Genomic DNA, 27,619 nt, shown 5'->3' with positions numbered 1-27,619 from the left:
CACTCCTGAGTTTAGCTTCTGGCTTCAGTGGCTTTCTCTCTGAGCTTCTGTGGGTCCTCTTAGATATTCCAGGGCCTTTTACTCTCTTTCATCTCTCTGGGTGTTGCTCTTTCTGAGCTTGGCTTTTTCTGTCCTTTATTCTCTCATAAAGGACCCATAAAAAGGATTAAGACCCACCTTGAATGGGCTGGGTCACATCTCAGTTGAAATAACCCAACCAAACGGTCCCACCCGCAGCAGGTCTGTACCCACAGGAATGGGTTAAAAGAACATGTCCTTTTCTGGGGTACACAACAGCTCCAGACCGGCACAGTCATTTATTTGAAAACCATGGTTAAATAGTTCTTAAGCTTTTTAAAGCTGAATAACCTTAGTTCCTTTAATCTTTCTTCTTAGCTCTCCTTCCTCAGCCCTTCAACCACCTTTCCGCATCCTTGGCTGTGCTCCAGGGCTTGGCCCACCAGTGTATGGCGGTTTGTCCAGAGGCTGTGGTGCATCACCACCGGGCTGGAGAGCAGCTGCCGTCCCAGTGCCATCCACACCTGTGACATCATGGCCAGCCCTGCCTGCTGGCTCCTCACAGTGACCCCTAGCTAAATCTTTCCCCACCATACTTGAATCTAATCAGTCACCTTCCATTTTGTATTTGGGCAAAACATTTCTCTTGCACAGAGTCCTGGTTCTGGAGGTCACTTTGTCACCCAGGCCCTCTGAGTTCACTCTTGGGCCTGGTGGCCGTGCTTTGCTGTCAGTCTCTAGTGATGGTGCTTGAGGACAGGAGCCGCCCACTGAGAGCCATTCTCGGAGACAGCCTGTGACAGTAGTAGACCTGTGTGCCCAGGGCCTCCCCTGGAGCCAGAGGGACAAACCAGGAAGCGTGAAAAGAGGGTTTCCAAGTTCAAGCACGAGTGTGGGAAAGGCCTCCCTCACCACTTCCCTGCTGCACTTCCACACAGCGGAACTCAGCTGGGATGCGGCCTGGCCCCGATGCCCGAGGCTCTGGGAGAAGCTTCCCGGCGGGGAATGGGGTGAGCTGGCTGATGGTGTGCACCAGCTCGAGTCCTCAAGAGGGGACTTATGTGTCCAAGTGACACCACGTGTGCCTTCTGTTTTGTGTTTATTTTAGTAATGGACGAGACCACGGCCCAGGGCCGCAGCCCCGAGGAGGTGGCCCGAGACATCATTGCTGCTGTGGGGAAGAAGGAGAAAGAAGTGATCCTGGCTGATGTGCTGCCTCTCTTGGCCATTTATCTCCGGACTCTGGCTCCTGGGCTTTTCTTCAGCCTCATGGCTTCCAGGGCCAGAAAGGAGCGGAAATCCAAGCACTCCTAGTGCCCGTCAGACCCGGGGCGGGGCTGCTCCTGTCCAGGGACTGGCGGGTGGAGATGTGGTGGGAGAGGCGGCAGAAGCTCTCCTGCAGGTCCCTGGCTGCGCCCGGCCGGCGGAGCCCGGGAACCAAACCGGGCTGCACTGCTCCTGCCCAGAGTGAGGGTGAAACGAGGAGTAAACACAGCAGTAAACGTGGTGTGACCTCTGCACATGGAATGAGGGGAGCGGAAGGGTGGCGTCCTCAAGGACTAACCACTTCAGTTTGGAATCAGATGTGACAGCAGCACATGACCCTGTGGTTCTCACCTCTGACTTACCTCACTGTGGGGCAGAGCCCACTTCCGGTGCGGAGGGAGGAGGCTGGTTCTGTGAACTCACTCCTCACGGCCGTTTCCGGGGTCCTGCTCTGGCTCGCAGGTTCCTGTGACACCTCCCCAGTGGTGCCGGCACCCAAAGGACTTTCCAAAGCCCCAAAGGTGCTCACCACTGGCCACCACTGCGAGCCAAAGGTGGGTCACTAAGAAGACAGCAGCCAAGAGGGAGGAAGGTGCCCCTGCCTGGTATCCCCGTGTATCCTCCAGAAAACAAATGTTCCAAACACTGGCCAGGTGGGGAGTGATTCCAAAGGCAGCAGCTCGCCTCCTGGTGGAAGTGGTCCCATCTGCTAGATGGACGTGCTTGGGTTGGAGCCGGAAAGAAAGCTTTCTGTTTAATTGAAAATACATGATTGAGGTTCCCTGAGTAAGTCAAATGCGGCTCTGAAGTTTAAGAAGAAACTTCCTATTATTGAAACTGACCATTGAAGTTACACCTTTGGGGGGTTCATTTTAGACATCCCAGAATTAAACTAAGAACCTGCTAGTACGTCACCCTGGGCCCTTACATTGTGTCGTAACCCTGGCCCAGATGCAGCTGACTGTAAACAGCTGCGCCCTGGGAGACAAAGGAAGCAGCCGCAGCCCACCTGGGCCGGGGTGCACGGAGGCTCGCAGGGTCCTGGAGGAGGGAGGCGGGGCGGGTGGTCAGAGCTGCTGACCTGCCCCAGGCAACAGGCCTGGACGTCACAGGGCCTTGGTCAAAATGTGGATTCAGATGTGCCAGGTGGGACCTAAACCACCCCCCTCCCTCCTACCCTGGAAGGGAAAGGTCTTAGTTTGCCCATCGGCAACGCCACCGGAGCCGAGGAGGACCTGGGCCCCAGACAGCAGCAGCACAGGGCTCTGAAGCCTGAGCCGAGGCAGACGCCTGAGATGCCGGGTGGAGCAGGTTCTCAGTCAGTGGTCGGAGCGGGGGACACAGCCCCTCTAAGCAGAAACGAGAACGCCTCTTTGCCACTTGTTGATGGGCGCTTTCAAGAGCCCGTGTTCAGGTGCCGTCCTTTTCTCTCCACTGAACCTGGGGTCAGCCGTGGGAGACTGGCAGGGCGTCCGGCTCTCTGGGGAGCCAAGTTTAGAGAGCGCTTCCTCCATCCAAGATGGAGCCAATGGTGAGGAAAGCCCTCTGTTCACAGGTGGGGGGCAGTACCCAAGGCCCTGAGCGGGCACCTGGGCTTCTCAGCCTGGATGCACCTTCGCACTTCAGCCACATCCAGGTACCTGGTGTGGTTGTTTCCTAACATTTAAAAAACCCCAGCTCACTCTAAACTTGAGAAACTGCATTTTACTGAATATGGAAACCCACCATCATATGCCATAAATGGAAAACAGTATATGCAGAGTGAGCAGCTGTTGAGACCTAGTTGGATCTGGCCTTGTGCCGGGCGGCAGGCCAGACAGGTGACGCCCTCCTGGCCTCGGGCCGAGTGACTCCGCACTTCCCCGTACCCCGCGGACGGCACGGGTGCAGGCAGAGGCGCGAGCTGCGAGCCTGCTGGCCCGTCCTGCCCTGGGTGGCCGTGCCCCCACCATGCTGCCAGACAAGAGCCGGGCCTGGCCGGTGGCCTCTGAGCAGCCTTTCCGTCCGCAGCCCTGTCGCATGTGGACGTGTTGACTGACATCAAATGACACTTGCGAAGGAATTATCAAAAACACAAGGTCCCGTGCCCCAGGAGAAGGCTTCCTTAGGTGACGTCTTCCTGTGCCAGGGTGCCAACTGGGAAGAATTCTTTCCTGAGTTATTTCTGCCCCCCTTACCCACTCAGAGCCCATCTGCTCTTCGACAGACACTCACAACCGGACATGTTGCTCAGATCAGCACGTCTGAGCGTGAATGTTTGTGGCTGTTCCAGTTTCTCTTTTCTCTCCTCAAAGGTTTCCTTTGCCGTCTCTCTCATCCTTCAGTGCTGCTGGGGGTTTCATGGGTTCACCTTCAGATGTCTGATAAGGTTCATAGGCATTTTCCACTTGGCTCTGCAAGCCTCTGATCTAGTGCTTTATGCCAAAACCAAAGGCTGAAAATTAAAACCAGGCACCCGTCAGGCAGCATCTGCTGGCTTGGCTCATCCCGGAGTGGATGGAGAGGAGCTGCGGCCCGGGGTGGTGCCGCACTGACAGGCCCCGACGGCGGGAGCTCCTTCCCGGCCCTCGCCAGGGACCAGCCGCTGCTAAAGCAGATGCGGAGACTCGAGGGCATGCCCGACTGCAGCGAGGAGTCACGGAGTCCGAGGTGTGCCAGGGTCTGCTCCTGGACCCTTCCCAGTTAGCTGACCTTCCAGTGAAGGTTCTTCACCCTCCCTGAAATCGGGTGGGCTGGGTAGTAAACAGGAGTTGCTTGTGTTACAAGCTCCACTCCCTGAGAGGTGCACACAGAAGCCCTGAATTCGCAGAGGAGGCCCAAGCACCCCAGCCTTTTGCTGCCTCTCAGTTGATAGTTATCTGATGCTCTCTTCAGGGCACCAGGACACAACACAGATCAGCACAACCCGTCTGTCAGGCGCTTCGAGGTGACCAGTCTGAGTGAGACAGACCCAGCACTGAACAGAGGAAGCACTGCTCACACGGGGGAGCTGAGGCTCTCAGCTTTACACACCGAGGACGGGAGGGCGGCAGCCTGCCCCCTGACCAAGCACCCCATGCCCCCATCCCCTTGGCCATGAGACGTGTGACTACGATGGTGGCTCCGAACCCAGGTTAGTTCAGCCAACAAGAACCACTCTGGCCAATGCCGCTGGGGAGGTGGGGGGAGCGCTGTCTGTACCAGGCTCGTGTTCTGGGCAAGGGCTCTGCTCAGCTGACCTGCAGCCCTCACTGCCGACCTGACTCCAGCCACCTCTCCCCATGGCATCAATTTGCAGACAAAGCACGTCAGGCCGGGCAAGGGGCTCCCTTTGCAAATCTGGGCCTGGTGTTATGAAAGCACCTGCCCCCCAGCAGGCCCGGAAGCCGGTACCCAGCCACCCGAGGGGCACCAGGATGTGACCACATGCTGCCCGGACGAGGGGTGTATTTTGGATCCTCATGTACCCGTTCACATTTCCAAACGCTGTGTAGACCAGCAGGTGCCTAACCCCACCCGCCGCGCAACTGAGACCAGCACTTCCAGGGTCCTGGGAATTACACTCAGGTTCCTTAAGCTCTTCGTGGTCACTTTCTAAACCCTTTGAATGCCTGGGGCACTCGACCTCCCTGCAGCCTTCCCATGCCCCCAGGGAGAGTTAGTCTGGCAACAGAGCTTCCCGATGGGTCAGAAACAGAGATCAACCTGTTGTTTCTTAACTGGTGTTTCTATAAGAAGCCACGTACAGCTCTTCTGGGTGACAGAAACGGCAGTTGGGGGGGGAGGGGCGACAGAAATGGCAGTTGTTGGGGGGCTCTGACCTCTTGTGGAGGAGTTTGTGGGAGACATGCTCCAGGGCCCCTTGGGAGGGACGGAGGAAAGTGTGACTCGCTGTGGAGCAGGGGGTGGCTCCCCAGGCTGGCAGCGCCTCGAGGACGTGGTGGAGGGCTCAACTCGAGACCCACTTCACCAGCAGCTTTGGTGCTTTACCAAACACAGATGTTAGTCTGCTTCCTCCTAAAACAGAATCTCTGGAGACAGCCCCAGTCCCTGAGTTCCTGAGCCAGATGGGGCCCCCAGGACCTGAGGCCTCACTCAGGAATAGGTGGGCAGTGCTGGCCTCGGAGGACAAGGCTCCCAGGGGCCGGGAGCTGGCCCAGCACCCCCCGGGGGGCCTCGTAGTGGACGTGACAGGACGCTCCCGTGTGCTTGTTTGTGCCACTGAGCAGAGGGGCTGGGAGCAGCTCAGGGAGTCTTGGAAGGAGAAACGGCTGAATGTGAAATTCTCATCATTTTAATGGTAAATATCTTCTGGTTGACTCTGGATGGTACAGTAAAACAATATACTTTAAAGACCCCCTCCCCCCAAAAAAGCGCGCTCACACCCCCTCAGTAGCGTTTGCTTCCTCCAGCCTTCTGCCGCCCAATCTGACTTCCACAGCTTCAGGCCCTCCTGGGTTACGGAAATCACATCTTAGTGTAAGGAGCTGAAAAAACCCTTGGTACACCGTGATCTCTGTTATTTTAAAAAAAACAACAAATACTAAACCAAACGCCTTCCCGGGCTCTGCGGCTTCAGAGCAGAGAATGTCCCTGTGGCGGCCTCCCGCGGGCTGGGCTGCGCTGCTCTCCTGGCGGCCGGGATCATACGGCGTAGAGCTCGTAGACCTTCTTTGCACAGTACACCAGGGCGGCGAGGGCTATCGTGTTGTGCAGTCTCTTTCTGTGCAGGTCGTCCTTGCGGACCAGCACCACCGGGGTGGAGGAGGTGAGCGTGTGCAGGGGCAGGCGCGACAGTTTATAGGCGTCGTACTCCACCTGGTACTTGCAGCACGGGTCGAACTGCCAGGAGATGCCGTAGAGGGTGCAGCAGGCCAGGCTCAGCGCGCCCGCAGGCAGGGAGATGTAGTGGGAGTAATCCAGGGGCAGCGCCAGCGGGGTGAAGAGGCAGGCGGTGCCGGCCAGCACGGCGGTCTTGTGCAGGCAGTTCCCCACGGTGATCCAGCGCGCCGTCTCGTCCCCGATGCGGGTGGGCTCGATGACGATGTACTTGTACTGCGCCTCCAAGGCCTGCTCCAGCTCGTACTCAAACTGGTCTTGCGCGTTCTCCCCATTGTAGATCTCCTGCACGATGTAACAGTCCGTGGCCGACAAGCTCACCCTTTGATGGAGGGGTGGGGAGAGAGAACAGTTAGGCTGGGAGCTGCTAGACTTGAGGGGACCTCAACCTGTTTAGCTCTAGCAGACGCCAACATACAATATCATGAGTACCTTTCTTTTCTGAAATGGTCAAGTATAAAAATGAAAGAGAAGAAGCACCCCCACCCCAACCCCGTGGCATCTGTCAGGCCTGCTGGTCACCCTGACGCAGTGGATGAGCAGATGCGTCAGCAGGATCCCAGAGCTGTGGAAACAGGATTTCAGTGCAGAATCGTGTTTAATGCATGCAGCAGAAACACAAGGCCCACAGGACGGATCTGCTGTCCATAACTCAGGACCATTAGAGAAGGGCTCTTTGGTGGAAAGCAGACCCCCGAGGCACCTGCTGCCAGCCTCCCGCTGCCCACTCAGAAGCACTCACCCTTGGCCTTCGGAACAAAAGGCAAGGACAGCCGAGTCCAGGGCCCTGAGGGGCAAAGCTGCCCCGGCCCCCTGGGAGGACCAGCCTTGCAAGCCCCCAGCCCCTGTGGAAGAGGGGCCGGGGCAGCAGGAAGCCCCAACCCCAGAAGGACCCCACCTCCCATTCTCCTCAGGGGAACCAAGAACCGTGTCCTCCCAGCCTCAGAGCATGGCCCAGCCTGCACTCATGGAATTGTTATCAGCTCATTCAGGTGCTGAACTGCTACAGAAAAGAAAAAGAAAAGGACCTGTCACGTGGTGGCAGAAGGCCCCGGGCGCTCCGAGACCAGCAGGCCCAGCCCCCTGACCAGGAAGGCTGCGCCCACTCACCTAAGACGCACTGCTGGGGGGCTGGCCTGGTCCAAAGCCGTGGAAGAGGGTCCCCAGGGCCTCCCGACAGCTCGGCTCTGCGCTGAGGCAGCTTCAGAATTCTCTGAGACCCCTCCCGTGTAACTTCCCACCCAAAGCTGCATTTTCTCACCCGACAGGCAAACCTAAACACGGTGTCATACGTGTCATGTTTCATTCTGCTTGCTTGCCTGTCCCGTCAGCAAGTGTCCATATCCCCCCCGCCTGCGGTATCTGTCCGTCTGCTCAGAGGCCTTCTCTATCCGAGCCTCAGTCGGACGCTGCTCGCCGCGGCCCTGGAGGTGGGAGGAAGTGGCTCAGCCACCGCCCTGCCACCCAGGCTCCGCCAAGCGCTGTCCTTTGTCCTGGGCCTCTCTGACAGCCCCTGATCCCGGGAGCTCAGACCCATCACCAAGGAGAGGTGGCCCCAGGGACCCCACCCCCATGTCCACACCCAGACAAATGTGGCCCGTCCTGAGAAGTAGGCTCCTGCGGTGCCCGCTGACCGAACGGCCAGCACAGTGCAGCCGATCAGTGAAGCTGGCAGAGCTCCAGGAGCCTCAGATCAAGCAACTGGTAAGGACCCCAACCCAGGCCGCCCCAGCCCTCTTCCTCCAGAGACGCATCACACGTTCAGGCTGGGGAGAGCCAAATGGCTCCCCTGTGCTCCTCCCAGGCCAAATTCAGCCTGGTGAGAGCCATGGGGCTTCACAAACGAGGGTCTCTCTCTAGTTGGACAAGGGACCAGTCAGTGCTCTGGGTGACCACACACTGGACATGGAAAGTCACTGGGAATGGGCTGTGTGCCCCAAGGTGCAGGGGGCAGTGTTCTCCAGGGGGGAGCCACTGCCGTGAGACAGCTGCACCTGCTCAGCCCAGCCTTATCCTAAGGAAGAAAGTCACTCATTGACCTGGGCTGGGGTGAAGCCTCCTCATTAAATCTCAGGCCCTAATTAAACCGTAGGCCTCAATTCCCCAGAGGCCAGAGGTTGGCAGGGACAAGAAGCCCCACACGTGGGATGTTGCAGAAACGGCTTGCTGCAGAGTGCCAACACTCGGGGGCTTCCTTTCTGGGGACAAATCAGCTGTTTCTGTGAGAATCCACTGGAGGTTTACAAAACCATACAAGTCTGTTTTTTTCCCCTTTGAATACCTTTGAGGAGTTTCTCCACGTGGTTTTAGTTCACAGGGGAGACGTGAAAGGGAGTTTATCTGTTATTCCTCCCAGACAGAATTCAGTACAGCAAGAGCCACCTTCACAAATGAGCAAACCTAAGAAATGGTTTCCCTCTAGCTGGTCAAACATCTGGTTATCGCTCGCAAGGGGCCGCATCGTACCTGAAATGTCTTTGTAACAGAGTGATCGCAAACCCCATGTGTGCAGGACAGCGTCCACCTGGGGGCTCAACTCCCACGGGGGCACGTGCCACCAGGAGACTGTGTCCTCAGGCTCAGCAGCCAGGAGACGTGGAGGGCAAGGGAAGAACGGGGAGAAGGAGGCCAAGTCACCTGAGACACTGAGAGGAAGTCACTCAAAGCAGTTCTGTGCCGTGGCCAGGACAGAGCCTCTGGGGCACTCCAAGAAACACCTTGCTGTGACCAAGGGCAAAAGGTGTGTGTGTCAAGGCCAGGGTCAGAGAATGACCTGGCTCAGCCCCAATCTACCTGTGCGCCGTGCTCCCTCTGCCTAGCAGCCCTGCAGCCCTGCAGCTGCGGGAACATGGCAGGAGAACACTGTCAGCCCCCGTCAGAAAATCCCCGCTGAGGTCCAACACCCAGGACAGGCTGCTCCCTCCCACACCACACCTCAGCCAGCAGTCCACATTGGCCCCTGCCCACCTTTCCAGCCTGTCCAGGCCGGACCCTGTGGGCCTGTGGACAGGCAGGTGGACAAGGCCACTTGCTGCCATTTGTAAAGGCTGGTCAGTGGGTGTGCAAGAGGAGAGGCTGACCCCTCGAGGCCCGGCCTCACCACGGCTGCCAGGGGCACTCATGCCAACCCTGGAGAGCCCGCAACGGTGAACAGGCACGGCCAGGCGTGCCTTGTCAGGGCCATCCCTCCTGGCCTGGAGGGTCGGTGCCCTCCACTGCCCTCGGCCACAGGGCAGTCTTATGCCCATTATGGCTTTGAGCAAGTGGAGACATGGGAGCCTCCCCCAGGTCCACAGACCCCAGCAAGCCCCTACTGTCCCACAGAGTGTCCCTGCAGCTTCCTCAAGTCCCTGGTGTCTGCCTTTGGGCACAAAAAAGCTTTAAGGTTCACAGTCACTCTGTTCCTACCCATTACTATAAAAATGGAATGTGATGGTTCTTGCATGTGTCAACTTGGCTAATTATGGTGTCCAGTGTTTGTTCAAATACTGGCCTTAATGTTACCGTGAGGGTATTTCACAGATGATCTACACTGGTCAGCTGACTGCATCTACAATCAACAATGGAGACTGCACTCAGCAATGGGGGGGAGTCTCCTCATCCAACCAGCTGGAGGCCTTAAACCACAAGGGAGGACTTCACACATCAGAAAAGAGAAGTCCTGGCTGTATTTCAGCTTCTCCTGGGGAAGTCAACCTCATCTTCATCAGTTTCCAACTTGCAGCCTGCCCTACAGTTTGGACTTGCCAGTCCCACAGGTGCGTGAGCCGATTTCTATAATAAATCCCTTAATATTTACAGATAGTTCTCCTCCCAGGTGTTTCTCTGGAGAATCCTAACACCTAGGACTTAAACCAGGTATATACTGCGTGAAACTCCAAAGAGCACAAGCCACAAGGAGCGAGTTTCCAGGAGGCTGCAGACCAGGGGGGCCATGCACGCAGCCCCAGACCACATACCCACCACGTCTGCTTTCAAAGCCAAACCCAGACACACCCAAGTAGGAACAGGACTCCAAGCTTCCACTGGGAAAGGATAAAATCTGAAATCTAGTGAAGGAAGTTTTCAGGATTCCATGATGTTGCATGAGGAAGGAGGCTGTAAGGTGAAAAAACAAACACAGATGCAGACACACACCGAAGGGGACCCTTTGCCGGATGCCCAGCAGGCATCGCCCTTCCTTCTCCATAAGCTGGTGGGTCCTGCACCGTGCACTGCACACACAGGGCTGGAGACCACCCCCGGATCTGCCCCGTGACACTGGGCGCTCCCAGAAGGGGGCCGTTCCAGCCCTGCCGCTCCCCAGCGCCCACCCGGGCCTGCCTGCATTTCTGGGCCAAACGTGACTGAGGAAGGAATCCAGGCAGGGTGCCCTGAGCCGAACTGGAGCGTGACCAGCTGAACCCAGCCACGAGGCCATGGGTCCTAGAGCCCGGAAGATGTTGGCCATAGTGCAGGGAAGCAGGTTCAGGGGTATCCTGGTGGCTCTGGGATTCACAGAGGACCACACTTTTGCTTTCCATTGCAGGTGCAAAGTGGTCATTAGGAGGAGAGCATAACAACAACAAAAACAGAGTGCTGACACGGAAAGCTCCAGGGCATACAGTTTAGTAAAGAAGACAAGAAGGCAAGGTGGGGAGCAGCAGTTATGGTGGTCGGAAGAAGGTGTATCTGCTTTCACAAGCACAGAAACTTTCTGAGTACACACCCAGCCCTGAGAGCACGACAGTCACTGAGGAGGGGTCCAGGCGGCTCCAGGAGGGGACAGGAAGGTTCTCACCAGGTGCTTCTGGCCCCACATCCACCTTGAGCTCTCGCGCACACTCTGGGGCTTAGGGGATGGTATGTTCTGCCCCACTGCAGCCCCCTGTGCCCTCCGAGCTCTCAGCTGGAGCTGCGGAGCAGAAGCTGCGCCCATTCAAGCCCTGGGCAGACCCATGATGGCCTCGGGGACCGCAGCACTGGGGGTCAGGAACCCGGCGCTCTCCCTCTGCCTTCAGCTGAGAGGGTCCTCGTTTCTCCAGTTACCCTCCTGGCAAGACTCCTCACTGGAGGTGGGCAGCCGGCAAAGGAGTCCCGGCGAAAGGTGACATTCCAGCCCAGGTGCAATGGGAAGTCACACGACGATGCCCACCTCCTGTGGGCTCGGGCCGAGGCTGTCTTGGCCACACCCTGGGGTGCACATGGCAGCTGTGAAACCCGTGTCCGGCAAGGCCCTGCAGCCCACCCGAGCCAGCGGGGAGCCAGTCTAGGAGGAATCTGGGGGATGGCAGGAGCCGCCAGTGTGGGACTCCCCAGGTCATGAGTGGGGTGTGACCGAGCAGCACTGGTGAGAGCAAAAGATCACTGCCGGGAGAGGAAAATGAACGGCACCCACACCCGGACAGCGCCGTGCGGGCGGTGCAGCTGCCCACTCAGCGCGGTGGATTCCCGCACCCACCACACTGTGCAGAAGGCGACGTGTCAGAAGAGCACGCAGAGCGCGACACCGCTCGGGCAGTGGCCTCGGCCCGGTGGGAGGGACGTGCCGAGGCAAGGCCACGTGAGCGCCACTTCTCAAGCTGTGTGGGGAGCCGCGGTGTGCGTGACTTTTATTTTTTAATAGCAGCTCTATTGAGACATAACCCACACGCCACCTAATACACCCATGTAACGTGCGCAATCCAGCGGCCTCAGGAGCAGTCTCAGAGTTACAGAATCATCTCCACACTTGATTCCAGAACATTCCATCACCCCAAAAGACTCCTACCCACAGCTGCCACTCCCCTTTGCCCTCTGCTGGCCCCTGGCACCCACGGATTTGCCTCTTCCGAGCATTTCCTACAGGACCAGGCCTTCAAGGTGGGCTTCTCTAACTTGGCATGTTGTCGAGGTTCTTCTGTGTTGTCACACATGTAGCACTCTTTTTACCTTACGCATGTTATAAACACCGAGGTGTTTAACACTGAATTTTTAAAAATCTAAGATAAAGTGTATGAGGAAGTATCAAAGGGACTATACACCAAAAAAGTCAACAGTGTTTTCTTCAGATGACCTAACAGGTGACTTTTGCCATTTCTGTTTTCAAACAAACAGATGCTCCTTTTATAATGGGAAAAATAATTATAATCTTCTTAAAAAGAAAAACCCCACTCGATAACCCTGTTTCCCTTGGGGTGAAGGGACCAGAGCCCCTGGGGTCCCCCTGCCTGTTTCCTGCTCTGGTAGCTTCCCTGGTGCCCACAGAAAAGCCCCTGGTGCCTGGGGGCAAGTCAGGGAGGGGCCCCCGCGGCAGGGCCCGGTGCGGCTTTCACCCACGGCCCGGCGTGGTGAGCCTTCTCAGGCCACAGTCATGACTCGGCTTACCTTTTTTAAAAATTAAATTTATTTACAAACACTCCATACCCACCAAACATACACACTTCTCTACCCCTTTGCCCCATCTCCTGATAACTTCTAAACTACTTTTTGTCTCTGCAGATTTGCCATTTCTAGACATCTCCCGTAAGCGACATCATACAGGTTCTGTCCTACGTGCCTTGCTTATTTCACCGAGCATAATGTTTTCGAGGTACCTCCATGTTGCAGCCTGCCTCGGAACGTCGTTCTTTTTTTACGGTGGAACAATACCCTGTGGTATAGATAAGCCACGTTTTGTTTATCACTCATCTGCAGATGTGCACTCGGGTTGCTTCCACCTTTTGGCTACTGTGCATAAGGCTGCTGTGAACACCGATGTACAAGTATCTCTTTGAGACCGTTTTCACTTTCTTTGGGCATATACCTGCAAGTAGGACTGCCAGGTCACATGGTAATTCTATGTTTAGCTTTTTGAGCAGCTGCCACATTGCCTTCCAGAGGCCGCACCATTTTATGTTGCTACCAGTGCGGCACCAGGGTTCCAATTTATCCACATCTTCTCCAACACTTGTTATTTTCTGTCTTTTTAACAATAGCTATTCTTGTGGGTATGAAGTGGTATCTTGTTGTGGTTTTGATTTGCATTTTCCTAATGATGTTGAGCATTTTTTCACATGCTTATTGGCCATCTTTCTATCTTTGAAAAAATGTCTAAGTCCTTTGCCCATTTTTTAATTGGGTTGTTTATATCTTTTTGTAGTTGCCTGGTAAAAAGTACTTTATATATTCTGGCTTATTAGGCCCTTATCTGATATATGGTTTGCAACTATTTTCTTCCTTTCCATAGGCTGTCATTTCACTTTCTTGATAATGTCGTTCGATGTACAAAGGTTTTTAGTTTTGATGAAGTTGAATACATCTATTCTCTCTTCTACTGCTCGTACTTTGGAGTCGTATCCAAGGATCCATTACTGAATCCAGATCATGGAAACCTGCCTGTGTCTCCCGTGGGCGAGCCTTCTCAAGGCTGCAGGGGGTGCTCATCTCGCACCCTGTGGCCCTGCCGGCACTGGCCTGGTGGACCTGCAAGCCACCATCGTATTCTTCTCTTGCTGGAACAGAAGAACGTCTTCTGCCTGGAGCGGATGGGCTGGGTTTGGACCCACTTCCCACATAGCTCAGGGCAGGGCCTATGAGAGCACAGACAGAAGACTTCTGCGCTGCCAAGTCTCACTTGTGTTCACCCAGAACTACCCGGAGCACTGACAGGAAAGAAGTCATGTATCAGAAATTAAGTACTGCTAAAAGAGTAATGTGAACCAATGGGATAAGGTGAGATTCACAAAATCTATTTACAAGCATGTTTTAAGAAATATAATGATAAAAGAAAAAAAAAGACAAAAAAGAAACACAATGCTAGGTATGTAAAGGAGCCCCCCGATTCCTGCAGTCACATCTAAAATACAAAGGGAAGCCGATTCCACGTTCCTTGCGGGCAGGAGACCGTCTTTTAGTCACAGTATCCCCAGCACTGGGACTTCACAGAACAGGTTCCCAGTAAATGTTTGTGGAAGTAGGTTAATCATGAGTGACAGAAGAAGAAACACAGAATAGCAATTAAGAAAACTGGTGGCCTGCAGAATTAAACAGGGTCCACATGCCCATTTTTTTCACTTAAACACGTGGTCACATGAGGGCTGATGATGTGCGTGGTGGTGGACCCGACCCCCCAGAGCTAGAGAAACCCACTCAGGGTTAACCAAGAACTGCTTCCTCGGCAGCCCAACGAAAGCAGGAAGATTAAGAAAATTCGACACTGCAGAGTCAAAGGCCAGTTATGATGGAAAGGCACTGGCAAGTAGCCTCAAATATCAAGAACTGTTTTCAACAGCCCAGGGGACGTCCATGGAGCACCTGCCGTTTTCATGCGTCTCAAAGAAAACCCCACGCAGGACACCCTCCCCTCTGTCCACTGGCCCGGGAACAAGAACGTAGTGCAGCATGGGTGCTACAAGGCCTGGAGCCACACTCGTCTCAGCTCCCTACTGGTTTTGGGTCCAAGGGCAAATGCCTTCCTGCCCTGAACCCGCTTCCCTCCAGTCCAGTGGGGCAGAGCCACTGGCGCTCCCAGGGCCTGGCCGTGGAGGTGGCAGGTGGGGAGTGCGGGTGAGACAAGGGGCACCTGTGGAGCACACCCCAGGGCAAGACACGTGAAATTCATGAAAACTAAATAAAATCGACAACTCACTTCCTCAGTCACACCAGACCCGTTTCAAGTGGTCTGTGGCCCCAAGTGCTAAAGGCCTCCCTAACGGACAAGGCGGGAAAAGAACCTTTCCACGGCTACAGGAAGCCCTGCTGGCAGCCCTGGCCCAAAGAGCTCGGTGGCCGTGAAACCCAGGAACAGAACACAGGGCACCCGAGAGGCCCCGTGCACCCCGCTCCTCCCGCAGAACCGCAGGTTTCACACGCCCACAGCGCCCCATCCAGACGCGGCACAGCGCCCAGTCCCCCCCACCCCGCACTGGACCCGCATGTCCCCGCTCTTCAGAAAGCTGGGACCACACGGCCATGTCTAGAGGACCGCACCACGGAGGCACAGCTTATTCAGCTTGAGTCCAACAAGGAAAACAACCTCATCCTGCCAGCCCTCAAGCATAGCAACGCCAAAGAGAATGAACCAAGCAGACCCTGAAGGCGTGCTCCCCAGTCAGAAAGGGGGCCTGTCAGGAGACCAAGTGCTCGATCTGAGGGGCAGTTCCTCCAGGCACATGAACCAACTTACCCAGCCCGCCCATATGGCCGGGGTCCACCTGCTCTGCTGGACTGGGAGCATGTGCCCACCCACTAGCCACTTGGGCCAGTCCAGAAGGACAGAGCCTGGCACTGAAGGATGCCGAAGTAACCCCATGGAACTGGCCCCTAAAACAAGCTGGGACAAGTTGAGGAGGACATGGCCATAAAAGATGATTTAAAGCTAACACCCGAGCCTTCAGTCCCCGTCAGCCGGGCACCGTGAACACCCCAGGCCTTCCAGCAGCACCACCGCCTCGCATCAGGAGCAGAAGCAGGTCGAGCCCGTCTTTACAGGAGTGCACGGAAAGGACGTGGCTAGACTCACATTCCACAGCCACCGCGGGGAAACTCAGGGACGCCCAGGGCTGTCTGTGAGGTGGTCCGAGCTGGCCCTGCACTGTGCTCTCCTAGGTGGGCAGAGGTGTCTCACAGACGCCAATGGGACACGTGGCATCCTGTTGGCTATGCTCGCTGCCAGCGTGCTGAATTCTGGACAAGAATTCAGGCTACGGCTCAGAGTCTGGCGCTCTTCATTACAGACAACACAGATGAGCCCCTAGGTTTAATGGAGTGGAGAGAAAAATCAACATGCAAGCAGCTACTATTTTCCTATTTCCACCCCTCCTACTTCAATCTAGACCAGCACTGCCCCATCAGTAGAACTTTCTGCAACAAAAGAAATGGTCCACAGAGGCACTGCCCAGTATGGTAGGTCATGGGCCACAACATGGCCACTGAGCCCTTGAAACGTGGCTAGGGCAACCAAGGTGCAGAAATTTTCATTTCATTTAAATTAATTTAATCGCCACCTGTGGCTAGTGGCTACTGACTTAGCAGTTGTAGTCTTCAGAGCAAAGCAGGGCAGGAATCCATAAGCTGCAGTGCTCTAAGCTGGGCCGTAATAACTCGCAGCCGAACGTGGTAGTAACGAGGGCGCCTGGCACCGGGCGGGGCCTTCAAAGACGAGCCGTGCTTCAGAGGCTGCAGGCACTGGCAGCACCAGAAACTCGGCCAGAAATGCTGCTCTGCTCCAGCCCCTGCCCCAAATTAAATGTTCTCTTCAGTTTCAGCATAAAGCAGATTCCAACCAGCAACTCGAAAAGTGATCTTATAATGTTGAGCTAAGATGTGAGTCAGTGCAAACCTGACATGGAACAAAGTCATTTAAGAGAGCCATAAACAGCCTGCTCAGTCATAAGACCCAATAATGCACTCTGGCTTCATAATAATATGGCTGCTGCACAATCAATCAATCCCCCTGCCCCACCCCAAACAATCTTCCCACCAACTGGGCAGGAGTGCAGAAGGGCCCCAGAAGTCAGCTGGCTGGACGGGCGGCAGGGCCACACTCCCATCCCCAGCTCAGCGTGGAAGGCTGCAGCGAGGCTGGGTTCCCGCAAAGACCCCTCCGACAGAGCCTGGCCGGGGCCTTCCAGCCCAGGCAAACGACGGGGCAGCCACACCGTGCTATCTGGGAAGAGGGCCGGCGGTGCCACCTAAACCCAAGCCAGGTGCCCCTTCAGTTCCAGGCCAAAGGACACAGCCCGAACACCTTCAAAGGTCAGGCAGGGAGTGAACTGGAGAGCACTTGCCCTGTCCAAAAAGAGTCGGCTGCTACCCACTTTTCAGGGAAAGTTTTATGTGAAATCTCTCAATTTATAAATGTCGGCAACTAATGTAAATTCTTTTAAAAAGTGAGGGCCAACAGTCAAGAGCTGTTTAACAGCTGTCTCAAGCCAAGGAAAACCACCAAAATCAATATGCTCTATCTTCTTGGGTCAGTTACACCTCAGCTTCTGCTGGCACTGCCCTTGAGCCAAGCCCTGGGAACTCCCCTGCCCTTTCCATTGTTTTCATCCAATGAGGAGGAATGCCTTTGCCTCAGACACTGAATTTTCTTAACAGGTTATTTTCTATTACTAAAGGACTAACATTTGCACTGAAGACCTTGAAAGTGTTTCCCAGTTCTTATGGCCAAATGTAAACCATCAAGGTACCTTCTTTCTATGGTCTGATCTGGTAGAGTTAGAAAAACAAAAATATCTCCCTGCCACTACTTTTCCAAAGAAGAGAAAATGCAGAATGGACAATGTTGGGTAACACTGAGCACAAGAATAAAATGTAAGGTAGAGGATTCTATGCCAACTGCCAAACAGGAAGACTCTTCCTGGCTGGGAAAGCCATGTGCCGGCAATAATATTAATGACTAAGTAATGGAGTAAAAGAAAAGGAATAATAGAGTAGCCAAGAGAGACAGAAAAAGAGAGAATGTTTCTGTTTAGAATTTTCACACACACACAAAAAAGGAAAAGCAAAAACAAAACAAACTTTCCTTTCTTGCTGACCTCTCTTATACCACCCAGGCCTAAGAGAACGCACAGGGTCCTCTACTCCAGGTGGCCCCACCACACACGCCCTCCCGGAAACTTTTAGTGGCTGAACAGTCTAGTGGCTCCTAGTCATTGAAACTACTTTCGAGAAGCAAAAACGACAAATTCAACACGAAACACGAATCTCATCTACTCCAATCTCACCTTCTAGAATTCAGACGAGAGAACCCAACCGCCTCAGAAGCAACACGCTCCTGGCGCCGACCCAGGCAGCTTCATTAGGAAAGGGCACTTGAAAGGACTTCCACGCACGGGCCTTGCCGAGAAACCTCGGGAAGTCCAAGAACCGCGGCCCGAGGAAGCGGCCGGATGGCGGCCGGGAGCGCCACGCGGGAAGGGTCAAGGCCACCCTCGGTGGACGTGCCGGTTCGCACCGCCTCTCCGCAGCCAACCCACGGCTGTTACCGCTTCCCCTTCCTCCGCCCCCCCAGCCGGCCGCCGCCAGCGGAAACTCGCCCCCGGGAGGCCGCCGGACCCTCCCGCACGCCGGGGCCGCTCGGCCTGCGGGGGCCAGGCGGGTCCCTCGGGCCTGCGCGGGCGTCGGGTCCTCCTGGCGCGGACCCGCAAGGCCCCGGCCACCCCGCGCTGCCCGCCGGTGCCCCTCCCCCGAGCTCCCGGCGCCCCGCAGACTCGCCTCGGCCCGCTCCGAGCGGGCGCCGGTTCCCACCCGGATCCCGGATCCTCCCGGACTGGATCCCCTTGCCCGGCGAGGGGACGGGAAGGGCAGGCGGGAAGAGGGAGCCGGGGGGGCTGAGGCAGGCAGAGCGCTGCAGCCCCAGGGGGCTCCGCCGGGTTCCGCGGCTCCGGGGCTGACTGCTCTGGGGGAGCAACGAGCCCTGAGTCTCACCTCTCTCGGGCGCTGCCGCCACTGCTGCCCGGGCCAAGACGCCTCCTTCCCCAAGCGGCCATCTTGGAGACACTCTGCTCGCAAATGTCTCGCGCCAAGGCGGCCTCGGTGTGGCGGGCGGGCTGATGGGAAATGTAGTCCGGCCCCGAGCAGAGGGGCTGCTCAGGAGGCGGAAAACAAGTCCTCGGCTGAACTACAATGCCCACAATGCATCGCGTGAACCGGAAGGCCCGCCTTCTACCTGCCCCCCGGGAAATGTAGTCCTCTAACAGGGGCTGAGTGGAAGGGGACCCAACTGGGAAAAGCCTTATTTCAGGGCACCTTTTAGAAATTAAAACAACAAAGTTCAGACCCTGGGTGTCACAGACGCCCACATTGGGTTTGGCCGTCCTTGGATTTATATACTTAGTAGGTGTAGGGGGCCGGAAAGACACCGCCTACAACTCCCAGAGTATCGCGCGGGAGGCGGGACCTGCCCTCTTCGGCGGCCTCGGCCCACCGAGGGCCCTGTGGGGAGAGAGGCGCCGCGCGGGCCCTTCTCGGAGGCAGTCGCCGCTGTCGCTCCATTCCCTCCACCTTTCTGGACACCGGGGATGATTTGGGGGCCCAGCCAGGCGTGGCCCTGCCGTCCCAGAGCCGGGGGCCGTTGGAGGAGAGGCCGCAAGCAAGGAAGGGAAATAACTCGACACCATCGTTGTTAATGCCGGAAATGAGGTCCGCCGGGAGGAGAGCAAGAAGGGGCCTATTTTAGGTCGGGTCGGGCCCGGAGCTCCGCAGCACACTCCTCGGCTGCCTGGAGGCCGTGATCTCGCAGGCCGACCTCCCCGGAGGCACGTGCTGCGCAGAGCATCCACCCAACGGGAACCTCGCCGGGGACCGGGCACGTCCCCGCCTGGACACTGCCCTGAAGCCCGGGTGAGGGTGGGCTCGCCAGACCCCGGTGATTCCGCGATGCCTTCACACCTGTGCGCTATTTTGGGGATTCCTCGCAGGTTTTTAACTTCTGGTCTCTCTCCTGCTTCCCAAAGATAACGTTACTAGACATACTCATTGGTTCCAGAAGTATTTATTGAGCAGCTAATCCCTGTGAGAATTTGCCTCAGGTTCAGGGGGATCCCCTGCTCTGCATAGCCCCATCTGGCGGAACTTCTCAAGCCAAAGCAGGAGGGTGTCAGGTGACTCATCATCCAAGAGTCCCTTGGATTTCCTTCCAGCTCACATTCTACAAAATTTTTATCTGCCCCCAAATCTCAGTCCCTCATTGTCTGCATGAAGTCCAAGCTCCTTAGCACAATCTAGAAGCACCTCCTAAATTTGGTTGCTGCCTACCTCTCCAGCTTTCCTGCCTGGAATTTTCCATTCTAGTAAATTCAGAAGGTGTGTAGGTCCCCAGATGTTCCATGCTCTGCCTAATATGCCTTTCCCTCCTGACAAACTTACGCTTCAAGATTTTGGGCGTCTCTGATGTCTAGGAAGTACTGTTCTTACAGTTGGGTCACACAACCCCTCCAAGGGCCAATGTGAAGTACATGCATGCTCTACAGACCTCTGAGTATTTACCATGTTACCTTGTTACTGAGAGGTTTAGTAGGGATTCCAGAACACCTGGTCGTGAAGCCTAGATCACAAAGAGTGCTATCAGTATTACACTGAGATGATACATGTATAGAATTTAGAACAGTGCTTGACTCAAGGTAACAGTAACCACTGACAGTTATGTAATGCCAAGCAATGTTCTAGATATTTTAAATGATTTAACCCTTTTGATCACTGTAGCAACCTTATGAAGGTATACTGTTAATTATCAACATTCAGATTTTCCAAATGGGGAGACTGAGTTACAGAGGACTGAGTTACCAAGGCCACTCTGCAACTAAGGAGTGGCACCAGGATTTTAAGCCAGGTTGTCTGGTTGCAGAGATTGCACTGCTCTACTGCCTCTCAGAAGAGCTTTGCAAATGCTGTCATTGTTAATGAGAATAGGGTTCAAGTCACTGCCAGATGCACAAAGTAAATGTAAATGCTCAAACACCTGTTGACCTAGGATGACCCTCCCACCTCTCCACCTTCTCCATTACCCTCTTAATTTCTAAGTAGCCATCTGTTTCCAGTCTGCTGACCAGAGCCAAGATCCCTAGAATGTTTCTTCATCTCTGTTGATGCACACACAGCATTTGGAAGGTTCAGAGGCAAACTGATTCCTTCAGCTTGAACTGACTGTGAACCTATCGAGGGCACAACCTGAAATGTGGAATTGGAATCCCCGTGGCTCTCATGCAGCAGAGGCTCCTGAAGAGACGCTGGAAGTGTTGGCAGAGAGGCAGCCGGGAGGATAGGCAGGTCCCAGCTGGTGCTAAAAAAAAAAAAATCTTCTGGATAGGACTGTAAGAAGATGGCAGAGTAAGAAGTTCCAGGAATCAGCTCCTCCACCAAAATAGTTATTGGACTGGCAGGAACTGTCTGAAGCAACTCTTTTGAAACACTGGTGTCGAGGGGAATGCTGAGCTGCATTCAGAGAAAAGCCGGATAAACAGGCAGGTAAGTTGCAGTAAATGTTGGTGAATTTCAGCGCTGTCCTGCAGCCCGGGCTCCTGGTGGAGCTGGCTGGTGCCAGGCTGGGCTATAAGGACCCAGTCCTCCAAAATCCAGGGGTGTGATCACTGCTTTGATCAGCTACTTCAGTTGCTTGGGGTGGGGGCTGGCTCTGAGGGTGGCCCCTGTGCCAAAACCCCTCAGGCACAAGTGGCAGAGGAATCTTAAAGAGGCAGTACCAATTTTGTTTTCTCTTTTCTCTTTCTGTTCTCTGAGAGCAAAAATATTTTGGAAAAATCCTAAATTGATGGCTTGAACCCTCAACAACAATTATAATCTCAGAGAAGTGGGATAACTACAGTTACACAGTTATAAAAACACAATACTCAAAATGTGCAGTTCTCAAGAAAAAATTATAAAACATGCAAAGAAACAGGAAAGTATTGCCCATTCACAGAAAAAAATAATCTGCCAAAATCATCTCTGAAGAAGCTTATGCATTGGAACTATTAGTGCAACACTTTAAATCAGCTGCTTTAAATATGTTCAATAAGATAAAGGAAGCCATACACAAGCAACTAAAGGAAATTAAGAAAATGTGTGAACAAAATTTATGGAATTTTTAAAAGGAACCAAACAAATTTTGGAGCTGCAAAATACAGTAATTGAAATGAAATGCTCATTAGAGGGATTCGACAGCAGATTTGAATAAGCCTAATAAAGAATTAGCAAACTTGAATGAGAGACTTGAAATTTTCCAGTGTGGGGAGCAAAATGAAAGAATAATGAAGAAAAATGAACAGAGCCCGAGGGACTCATGGGACAACATCAAGTGTTAACAATATAAACATCACTGGAGCCCCAGAAGGAAAAAAGCGAGAGAACAGGGCAGAAAAAGTAAATGAATGAGTAATAATAGCTGAAAACTTCCCAAATCTGATGAAAGACATGAATATACACACCCAGGGACTCTACAAAATACAAGTGGGATAGACTCTGAGATCTCCATCATAACATGTTACAGTGAAACTGTCAAAATCCAAAATCAAAGAGAGGATTTTGAAAGCAGCAAGAGGAAAACGACTTACCACATACAAGGGGCTCCCAGTAAGATTAACGGTGGATTTCCCATTGGAAACCAGAGGCCAGAGACAGTGAGATGTCAGATTTAAAGTCCTTAAAGAAAAAGTTGTCAAACAAGAATTCTATATCTGGTAAATCAGATATATCCAGCCTGCCCTGGGAAACTAATAGAAAGATAAGGATGTTAAGTCCCATCCTGAAAGCAAGGATTATCTTCAAGGGCAAGCAAAATAATTCCATTCCTCTGCTCCATAATACCTCTGTGCCTCCCCAGCTTGAGTGGTCATCGTTCCAAATCCCTCAAGATTGAGGAATGCACTGCTGGCTACAGTGGGTTTATTATTATTGAAGTTATTATCTTATGTTAATGGTGTAATCTGTAACATTGCTATTTAAAAAAAAAAAAGAAACAATGTGCTATCAACAATTGTATCAAATTGGTGGAACCATCCAATACAAATTGTAGTTGGTGGTGTGGTTTATGGGAATCCTATATTTTACGCACGATTGTTCTGTAAACGCACAACTTCTCCAAAAAAAAAAAAAAATGAAGGAGAGGAGAGCGATTGTGGGAAGATGGCAGAGCAGGAAGCTGCGGGAAAAAGTCCCTACATCAGAACAAATGTTAAACAGGCAAGAACAATATGAAGCAAGTGTTTGGAAAAACTGCACAGCATCAGGAAGAGCAGGAGGAAGGGGCTGGTGAGTTACAGTCAGTGCCAGTCAAGTGCTCTGTCTGCACAGCGGCCACCAGCACCCGCTCCCCACTCTCACAGCTCGCCAGTGCCAAAAACAAACAAACAAAGAAACCAAAGACAAAACCCACTTCCTCAGGATCCAGGGTGGGTGCAGGTTTCAAAAGCAGATTAGAGTGGGCAGAAGAAACTATCAGCAAACTCGAAGACAAGACAATTGAAATGAGTCAGGTGGAGGTGCACAAGGTAAAAAGAACTGTAAAAAGAGAAAACAGACTGAGAGACCTCTGGAACACCATCAAGTGCACCAATATACACACTATGGGAGCCCCAGGAGAAGAAAAAGAAGAGGCAGAAGGAATAGTCAAAGAAATAATGACTGGAAACTCCCCAGACTTAGCAAAAGATGTGAATATACACATCAAAGAAGCCCAGATACCACCAAACAGGATAAACTTGAAGAAAAACATGGCCTGTCACATACTGATCAAATGATCGAATGCAGAGGACAGAGAGAGTTTTGAAAGCTGCAAGAGAAAGGAAATGTATCATGTACAAGTGAGTCCCACTAAGTTCCAGTTTCTCATAAACCATGGAGGCAAGAAGGCAGTGTACTGAAATACTTAAAAGTGCCGAAAGAAAACAACGCACACCAAGAATTTTATATCCGTCAAGTCAAGGGAGAGGTCAAGATTTCCCAGATAAACGAAAGCTGAGGGAGCTCGTCACCACTAGACCTGCCTACAAGCCATGCTGAAGGGAGCCCTTCCAACAGAAGGGAAAGGACACTGGGCAGTGGTTCAAAGTGGCATAAAGAAATAAGGACCTCTGGTAAAAGTAATTTGGGTAATAATTAACACTGGTACCATTCTATTAATTTTTTTGGTATGTAATGCCACTTCTTTTTTCTAAAAACAGTTTTATTGAGATATATTCACATGCATAAAAATTCATCCAAAGTGTGCAGTCAGTGGCTTTTTATAATCACATTCATTGCATTCATTTGCATTCATTACCACGATCGATTTTAGAACATTTTCGTTACTCCAGAAAGAAAAACCCTGTACCCCTTTGCAGTCATGTTTCCATCCCTCTGTGCTTCCCCAACCCTACATAACCACGGATCAATTTCTGTCGCTATAGATTTGTTTATATTTACATTTGACATAAATAGAATCATGCAATATGTAGTACTTTGTGTCTGGTTTATTTCATTTAGCATAATGGATTTTTTAAATTATTTTTTTTCTGGTTTCATTTAGTAAAATGTTTTCAAAGTAAATTATTATTTTTTAATTGAGGAGTTGTATGTTTATAGAAAAGTCATGTAAAAAATACAATATTCTCATATACACCCTTATCATTGGCACTTTGCATTAGTGTGGAACCTTTGTTACAGTTGATGAAAGAATATTAAAAGAGTACTATTAACCATTGTCCACAGTTTACATTAGGTGTGTTTCTCCCATATATTACCCTATCATTGATGCTGCATTAGTGTTATACATTTGTTATAATTCATGAAAGAACATTCCTATACTTGTATTGTTAACCCCAGTTCATCGTCTACAACAGGGTTCACTGTTACACAATTCCATGTTTTATCCTCTACTTTCCATTCTAGTAACCCAAATCTTACCCCTTTCAACAATACTCATATACATAACTCAGCACTGTTAATTACACTTGCAATAATGTGCTACCATCACCACTATCCGTTTCCAAACATTTACAATCAACCTAAATAAAAATTCTGTACAAATTAAGCATCAGCATCCTCTTCTCTACCCCAGCCTAAGCCCTGGAAATCTATATTCCAGATTCTAATTCTATGAGTTTACTTATTCTAATTATTTCATGTTGGTGATATACCCACCATTTGTCCTTTTGTGCCTGGCTTATTTCACTCAACATCATGTCTTCTGGTTTCATCCATGTTGTCACAGGTCTCAGAACTTCATTCTTTTTACAGCTGAATAATGTTCCATCGCACGCATACACCACATTTTGTTTCTCCGTTCATCTGTGATGGACACTTGGGTTGCTTCCATCTTTAGGCACTGTGAATAATGCTGCTATGAACATTGGTGTGCAAATATGAGTACCTGCTTCTAATTCTTCTGGGTATATATCTAGTAGCAGGATTGCCTGATCATATGACAGCTCCATTCCTGGCTTCCTGAGGAACCGCCAAACTGTGTTCCAGAGCGGCTGAACCATTTAATGTCCCCAACAACAGTGAGTGAGTGTTCCTACTTCTCCACATCCTCTCCCGCACTTGTTATTTTCTGTTTTTTAAATAGTAGCCATTCTAAGGAAACGAAATAAGCTTCAGTGGCAGAGAGATTCCAAAAGGAGCCGAGAGGTCACTCTGGTGGGCACTCTTATGCACAATATAGACAACCCTTTTTAGGTTCTAATGACTTGGAATAGCTAGCAGTAGATACCTGAAACTATCAAACTACAACCCAGAATGCTTGAATCTTGAAGATGATTGTATAAAAATGTAGCTTATGAGGGATGACAATGTGATTGGGAAAGCCATATGGACCACATTCCCCTTTGTCCAGCGTATGGATGGATGAGTAGAAAAATGGGGGCAAAAAAAAAGCACTCAGTGTTCTTTTTTACTTTAAATGTTCTTTTTCACTTTACTTTTTATTCTTAATACTTTTGTGTGTGTGGTAATTAAAATGTTCATAAATTAATTTTGGTGATGAACACACAACTATATAATGGTACTGTGAACAACTGAATGTACGCTTTGTATGACTGCATAGTATGTGAGTATATCTTAATAAAAATGAATTAAAAAAATAGTAGCCATTCTAGAGTGTGTCAATAATATCTTATTTTGGTTTTGATTTGCATTTCCCTGATAACTAGTGATGTTGAGCACGTTTCATGTGCTTTTCAGCCATTGTATATCTTCTTTGGATAAATGGTTGTTTAAGTCTTTTGCCCATTTTTAAAATTAGGTTGTCTTTTTATTGTTGCTATGTAGGATTTCTTTATATATTCTGGATATTAAACCTTTATGAGCTATATGATTTTCTCCCATTGAATAGGTTGTCTTTTCACTTTTGTGACAGAGTCCTTTGATGCACAGAAGTTTTTAATTTTGAAGAGGTCCTATTTATCTATTTTTTCTTTCATTGCTTGTGCTTCAGGTGTAAAGTCTAAGAAGCCATTGCCTAGCACAAGGTCCTGAAGATACTTCCCTACATTTTCTTCCAGGAGTTTTATAGTACTAGCTTTTATATTTGTATCTATGATCCATTTTGAGTTAATTTTTGTATATGGTGTGAGATAGGGATCCTCCTTCATTCTTTTGCTTATGGATAGCCATATGCATTTTCATTTTAGCACATGTAGGGAGTAAGAATTGGACTTACACATTCCATGAGCCCAACAACACCCTAATAGCAAAGCCAGATAAAGATACTATCAGAAAAGAAAATTACAGACCAGTATCTCTTATGAATATAGATGCAGAAATCCTCAAAAAATACTAGCTAACCAAATCCAACAGCACATTAACAACTGGGGTTTATCCCAGGTATGCAAAGTTGTTTCACCATACAACTAATGTAATACGCCACATTAACAATGAAGGGAAAAAACATACAATCCTCTAAATTGCTACATAAAAAGCATTTGACAATATCCAGCACTTTTTCTTGATAGAAAGCTAGAAAACTAGGAATATAAGGAAACTTCCTTAACCTGATAAAGGGCTACCATCATACCCGATGGTGAAACTGAAAGTGTTCCCTCTAAAATCAGAAAAAAGACAAGGATGCCACTATCACCACTGTTATTCAACACTGTACCGGAAGTTATAGCTAGAACAGTTAGGCAAGAAAAAGAAATAAGTAAAAGAAAGAAAACTTTCCCTATTTGCAGATGATACGGTTCCATACAGCAAGTCTTTAAAAGTCCAGAACACAGCTCCTAGAGCTAATAAATGAATCCATCAGAGTGGTGGGGTGTAAGATCAACACCCCAAAATCAGTAGTGTTTTTACACACTTGCAATGAACATTCAGAAGAAGAAACAAGAACAAAATTCCTTTTACAATGGCAACTAAAAGAATAAAAAATCTAGGAATAAATCTAACTAAGGATGTAAAGGACTTGTACACAGAAAACTACAAAACACTGCTAAAAGAAATTAAAGACCTAAATAAATGGAAGGACATTTCATGTTCATGAATTGGAAGAATAAATATTAAGATGGCAGTTCTACCCAAAGCAATTTACAGATTCAATGCATTTCCAATCAGAATTCCAACAACCTTCTTTGCAGAAATGGAAAAGTCAGTCACCAAATTTATATGGGAAGGTACAGGGCCTGGAACAGCCAAAACAATCTTGAAAAAGAAGAGCAAAGTTGGAGGACTCATGATTCCCAATATTAAAGCTTATTGCAAAGCCACAGTAACCAAACAGCATGGTACTGGCACAAGGATAGACACACAGACTGATGGAATTGAGAGTTCAGAAATCAACCCTTGCATTTAAGGCTAACTGATTTTCAACAAGGTGGCAAAGACCACTCAATTGGGAAAGAACAGTCTTTTCAACAAATGGTGTTGAGAAAACTGGGTCTCCATTTGCAAAAGAATTAGGAGGACCCCTACCTCACACCATATACAAAAATTAAAATGGATCAAAGACATAAATATAGGAACCAGGACTATAAAACTGCTAGAAGAAAAACATAGGGAAGCATCTTCAGGACTTTGTGTTAGACAATCATTTCTTAGATTTTTAACCCAAAACACAAGCAACAAAAGAAAAAATAGCTAAATAAGACCTCATCAAAGTTAAAAA

At 51.1% G+C, this 27,619-nt stretch overlaps 3 protein-coding genes across 10 annotated transcripts in view; 2 read left to right on the top strand and 1 right to left on the bottom strand.

The window, feature by feature from the left end:
* The window catches only part of DHRS7B (dehydrogenase/reductase 7B), a 54,293-nt gene extending 49,897 nt beyond the window's left edge, over positions 1-4,396 (top strand). For 3 of the 4 annotated variants that reach the window (XM_037810380.1, XM_037810381.1, XM_037810383.1), the window contains one exon: positions 1,127-2,193. In XM_037810380.1, coding sequence (XP_037666308.1) covers positions 1,127-1,332 — 206 coding nt within the window. In that variant the 3' untranslated portion in view covers positions 1,333-2,193. Of the gene's footprint in view, positions 1-1,126; positions 2,194-4,158 lie in introns of those variants that run through there. The other variant, XM_037810382.1, reaches the window with a different exon arrangement.
* Positions 2,473-18,548, bottom strand: TMEM11 (transmembrane protein 11). 2 transcript variants are annotated; one of them, XM_037810388.1, is made up of 2 exons: positions 15,563-16,486; positions 2,473-6,424 (listed from the first exon to the last, which is right to left on the bottom strand). In XM_037810388.1, coding segments are annotated over exons 1-2 (519 nt in total). In that variant the 5' UTR covers positions 15,565-16,486; the 3' UTR covers positions 2,473-5,907. The 2 variants fall into 2 exon arrangements, with proteins under 2 accessions (XP_037666316.1, XP_037666315.1); XM_037810387.1 differs by lacking the exon at positions 15,563-16,486 and adding an exon at positions 18,475-18,548 and having other exon boundaries at positions 2,475-6,424.
* Positions 18,549-18,666: 118 nt separating this feature from the next.
* Positions 18,667-27,619, top strand: part of LOC119514552 — a 40,848-nt gene continuing 31,895 nt past the window's right edge. For all 4 annotated transcript variants that reach the window (XR_005212852.1, XM_037810386.1, XM_037810385.1 and 1 more), the window contains exon 1: positions 18,667-21,012. The gene's annotated coding sequence lies outside the window, so the exon portion shown is untranslated. The remainder of the gene's footprint in view (positions 21,013-27,619) is intronic.

Source organism: Choloepus didactylus, chromosome 18, assembly GCF_015220235.1.
Source record: "Choloepus didactylus isolate mChoDid1 chromosome 18, mChoDid1.pri, whole genome shotgun sequence".
NCBI lineage: Eukaryota > Metazoa > Chordata > Mammalia > Pilosa > Megalonychidae > Choloepus > Choloepus didactylus.
This window is presented reverse-complemented; position numbering and strand designations above follow the sequence as displayed.